General features: G+C 30.3%; 1 protein-coding gene across 1 annotated transcript in view; it reads right to left on the bottom strand.

The window, feature by feature from the left end:
- Nucleotides 1-4,107: 4,107 nt before the first annotated feature.
- LOC110022610 overlaps nucleotides 4,108-5,192 on the bottom strand; it is a 4,894-nt gene continuing 3,809 nt past the window's right edge. The window contains exons 3-4 of the mRNA XM_020721652.1: nucleotides 5,029-5,106; nucleotides 4,108-4,511 (exon numbers count right to left, since the gene is read on the bottom strand). Of these exons, the coding sequence (XP_020577311.1) occupies nucleotides 4,296-4,511; nucleotides 5,029-5,106 (294 nt within the window). The 3' untranslated portion in view covers nucleotides 4,108-4,295. The remainder of the gene's footprint in view (nucleotides 4,512-5,028; nucleotides 5,107-5,192) is intronic.

Below are 5,192 nucleotides of genomic sequence, written 5' to 3'. Positions count from 1 at the left end.
TTAATTATTTGATATAAATATATTATTTGATATAAATATAAATTTTCTTAATTTTTAAAACTACTTAATTATTTATTATTTTAAATTTGTTGCTTAAGAAATAATTTGTTTAATATAAAAATTAATTATATTTTGTTTTAAACCGCCTTATTGAAGAGGGGCGGAATGGTAATTTTTTCATAAACAGCTGCTCGACAGCTGGTTTCACACAGCTGCACCAAACAGACAGCTAGCTGAAAAACTGAGAAGCTGCAGCTGCGCCAAACAGAACCTTAAGCTCTTCATTTCCGACTTCTAGACATGAATAAACTAAAGTAAAATTTATCATTTTTTTAACACCAATTTTTATTGATTTTTGATTTTATTTCTAATTAGTTTTTTTTTTAAAATTTATTTTCAAGCACTTTTTTTTTGTGATAATTACATATAGATCATCTGAAATAAATATATGTACAAAAACATCTTTATCTTTTACGTATTGTTCTTTTTCTTCTGAAATCCGAGGGAAAATATTACGCTAGGACAACTCACCTAATATCGAATAAGAGAAGAGCATGCCTGTCTCTCCTCTTATTCGCGGTCATAAATGCGTTACACGCACATAATATATTCTCCTCAGTAGGAGAAAATTTTGCGTACATTATTTGAAGCAGCATTGTCCGAATAACAGCTGCAATGCACTGATCACAGCGTTTTTTTTTTCCTTCGGTCATGATCAAGCTTCGCCGTTGTCTGGATGCGGACAACTTACACAAATTTTTTTCCCTCAGTAGTTGGTTCATATTAAGTACATACATATAGAAAAAAATGTGAAGACACAAAACAACAATACTTGTAATAAATTGTGTTCCTTTGTCAAGAGAAGAAGAGAGAAGATGGCGGGTTGTAAAGGGGAAGGGAGGACATTGTCACTTGTTAGATCTCTTTTGTGGTTAAAGTTTGAGTTCGGGAGATTTAGGACGTGTTTAAATTCAGATTCATATTGTTGGAGATGATGATCGAGATGATGCACCATGAAAGGAAGAATTACAAAATAGACGGAATATAGAAAGAAAAGATGGAACACGAGCAAATTTGAATGAAAAAATTCGAATTCATAAAGCATTGGATTTATTATTATTTTTTTTTTTGGCTCGATGTACGCTAACTTGATGACTAAATTATACTAAGATTATGCTACGAAACACTTCCGCGTAAGATTTTTCATTCAAGCTATAGTTTTAACAAAGTATAATTCAACCGAGTATCTTGATAATAATTGCCCAATGACACTGAAAGTGATTCACTCTGAGTCCAAATAAATCTAAATCAATCACTTAAAATGTATGAATAGCCTTAGACATTAATTTGAAAAGCTTCGTAATCTTTAAATTTGGTATCCTTATAATCAAATCAAGCGGCTCGATCAGAGGAACATAAATGTAAAAGAATGGTTTATGATCATGATAATCAATATGAACTCGCCCGATGCAATGTTTTGAGATTTTGGCAAAATTTATTAAAATGTCATCTAAAAAAATATAAATAACCCCCATTTTTTACATGAAGGGAGATAGAGAAGAAGAGCAAACTCACAATTGAATCATAACTCACAAAGAGAAGCACAGGTGAACGCCTACTAATCATTGCCGACCACCACCTGCGATTGTTGGATCTACCAACTACAGTTGTCGTATCTCAATTATGATTGTTTTAGCAACCGACTATGCCTTTTGTAGCCAACTATGATTGTTGTAACCACTAAACATAGCTTTCGTAACCGCATTATGACCATTGTAGTCAAACTAATACTATACAGTTTTGATTTTCAATTTTTGTAATTTGATATTCCCATTTTAAAAAAACGGTAGACCTCTATACTTACAATTTTCTAGTCTGATTCTTCCAAATTTAGTTATTTTTTTGTCTTTTCAGCCTTTTTCTACATAAAAATATGATTGTCGGTTGCATTTTTATTTATGAGTGTGCTAGAAAATTATATTAAGCTAAGGCTTTATAATACAACATTTGAAAAATTTTATGAGCCTCACCAACTACTTATGCACGAAGTTTTTCTATACATAATATGACATGTTATTTAAATTTTCAAAATGTATTTTGGAAGCTTAAAATTTTAGATGATTCAAAGTATAATGCTTTCTTGGGGATCACCTTCTATTTTTTATTTTTTGTTTTTGAAAAAAAAAATAGTGTTTAAGTTTTTGTTGTTTTTTTTTTTTTTTTTTTTTTTTTTAAAACATATGAGACGTGTTTTTAAAATATCAAAAACACAGAATTTGTGTTTCGACCGTTTCAAAAACATATTTTTCAGAGTTAAACCCAAAAACCTTAAATTAGCTTAATCATCATTGTCTGAAATTAACATAATCAAATTAAGTCATTAATCCACAAATTAACTTCTAAACTTGCTTAATTAACTCATTAATAAATTAATGGAATTAAAACATTATTAGTTAAATCAATTAATAAAAAAACTTGATTAAACCATTAATCATCTAAATAAAGCATTAATTATTTAAATGAAACCTAAATGAATTTAATTAACTCATAATTACTCAATTTAATTTTCATCTGAGTTTGGGATTACTTTCAGTTTTCTATTTTTGCTAAACTATTAATCATATAAACACGTATGGAGAAACTCACATGAAAATCTTTTAATTTCACAAACTCACATATGGAGAAAATCACAAATGGAGTAAAATTACACATGGTGAATATTAAACATAGAGGCCAAAAATACATGGTATGTGCTATAAATGTGGTGAAGACTTGCACTTATGGAGGATCTACATATACTGAAGACTTACACTTGAAGGCAAACTATCCTAGGAACTACACTAGGAGAACAACTTAACACATGGAAGTCTTTCAACTTCACATAGTTAAGAGAGAAAAAGTTTGCACATAGAAATCTACACATGATGAAGACTAAACATATGAAGGATCTACATATCATGAAGGCTGAGACATATTGAGGATTTACATATCGTGAAGAAAAAAAATTGTAGATAGTGTACAATATATATATATATAAATCGTTTCTGCAGCTTTTTTGAAAACGCAGTTGGGTTTTTACACTAAACGCACGTCGTAGGTCGAATCCCGCGGGCCACCTGCAGGCCGCGTTTTAGGATAAACTGTTTATCTGAATAAGCACAAGCTGCTCCAAACACACCCTTATACTTTACAAATACGTTCACATAACGTGATTAATTATACCAAACATCGCTCAAATTGTAAGCCTTTGACAATGTGTTTGAAAATGTTATATTTTATTGCAGGTTATTTAAAGCTTTTAGATTATATTATATTATGAGCAAACTTAATTGGGACAAGCTAAGAAGCCGAGTAACCATTGCCTAAGGGAGAGAGCTATGTTGGACTTGGCACGCATCTCAAAGCTAAAAATACAAAATTCTAGTTGCTCATTTCAAAACTTAATAGGGAGGATGAAATTGTAATCCCTTAAAAGAAAAGCAACATGGGAACATAAAAAATATTCTGTCATAACAGATAACGTCATGTCGTCTACTGATTAGGTGTATGATGATGTGATGCCCAGTGATTGGCCTTTCGGACGTACGGTGTCCGGACGTGAATTAGCACAATATATATTATTATTTTGTTTTAGCTATTTCATTGTTTCTACTTATCCTCATGCTCACATTCAAACTTACATTACAAATAATGTTTACTGCAAAATAATGTTTTAGCACGCACAGTGACACCAGTAAAATATCACTATGATTAACATTAAAAATGTAAAATATACATTTTTCATGCACAAGTAAAATGATATTAATGTTAAAAATATAATTTTGGATATTAGATATGCAAATACATAAAAATTGTGAGTCTTGTATGTAAATCTTATACTAAAGAAAAGATCTTTTTTTCCTTTTTTTTTTCCCATAAAAAACTGTTTTTTAAAACAAAGTTAGAAATTGTGGCTAATAAAAAGGATTTTATAAAACACTCAATAGCTAAAAAAAAATATGAGGCCATAAAAATAGCCATTGGTATTGCATTTAGTCCCTCATTAAAAAAATATAAATTGCTTATTCTAAACTTAGTGTTTATTCTCATATACCAAAAATATGTGGTTTTAACTTATTTTTTAAAATTAAAATATTCAATTATACAATAAATATGTAATAATCCATATGATGAGAACTTCCAAAGACAGGCCATATCAAAGAGCTCCATCCTACTTAACCTTCCTTAGAAAACCATTTTTCCAACCCATTCTCTTATTCTCTCAACTCTTCAATTTCTTCTTCTTTCATACAAATCTATGCATGCATACTAACTTTTCTCTCCTTAACTCGTTCGATCTCCTTCTTCAGATTTTTTACGACGGTTTGAAACTTATTAAAATCATGAACGACGTCGTAGAGAGGAGTTTTCTCTTTCGGGGCATCTGGCCAATGAAGTTTATTTCGAGTTTCTCGAAAACTTTTGTAGTAATCCTCTGCTTTCTTGTCATCTTTCAGAGAATAAATTACTGCCTGTTTAACCACTAATACATTAGTCAATTATTGTTGTCAAGGTTTTCTTGACATGTCAAACATATATGATAATTAAAATTTATTTTGTATTATTTTTCCTAAAATTTACATCGAAATAACATGGTCAAATATTTAGGGCCTGCCTGGGACAGCTGCATTCTATTAAAAGTCATGAAACTGCAGAAAAATAATCTGATGTTCAAAAAACCATGATGATAATTACATTTTTTTTTTTGAAAAAGTTAGACCGCGGCTAGAAAACTGCTACTGCACCTAGCCAGGACATATGAAAAAATGCAGATTTCAGCGGCACCGTTTTAAAAAAACTGTCAAAATACAATTTAATCAAACAACAAAACTACATTGTTGTGTTGCCACCACATCACCGCCCCATCATGCATTACAAAAATAGTTGAGTTTATTTTGAGACAAACACACTATGTATATATATAAGCCTTCAACTCAGTACCTTCTGTTTTTTATCTTCAGCTAAAAGAAAAATGATATAGGGTTGTACCTTATAAAGAGCACTTCTAGCATCAGTGATCCCTTCATCATAGAGACACGGACAACGCAAGGCTTCATCGTAGTCTCCCTTCATATACCATCATGATAAATCCATTAAGTATTTAATTCAAAATATAGGCATAGGTAAATTTCATTAAAATTATATATATATAT

Source organism: Phalaenopsis equestris, unplaced genomic scaffold (assembly GCF_001263595.1).
Source record: "Phalaenopsis equestris unplaced genomic scaffold, ASM126359v1 Scaffold000198, whole genome shotgun sequence".
Taxonomy (NCBI): domain Eukaryota; kingdom Viridiplantae; phylum Streptophyta; class Magnoliopsida; order Asparagales; family Orchidaceae; genus Phalaenopsis; species Phalaenopsis equestris.
This window is presented reverse-complemented; position numbering and strand designations above follow the sequence as displayed.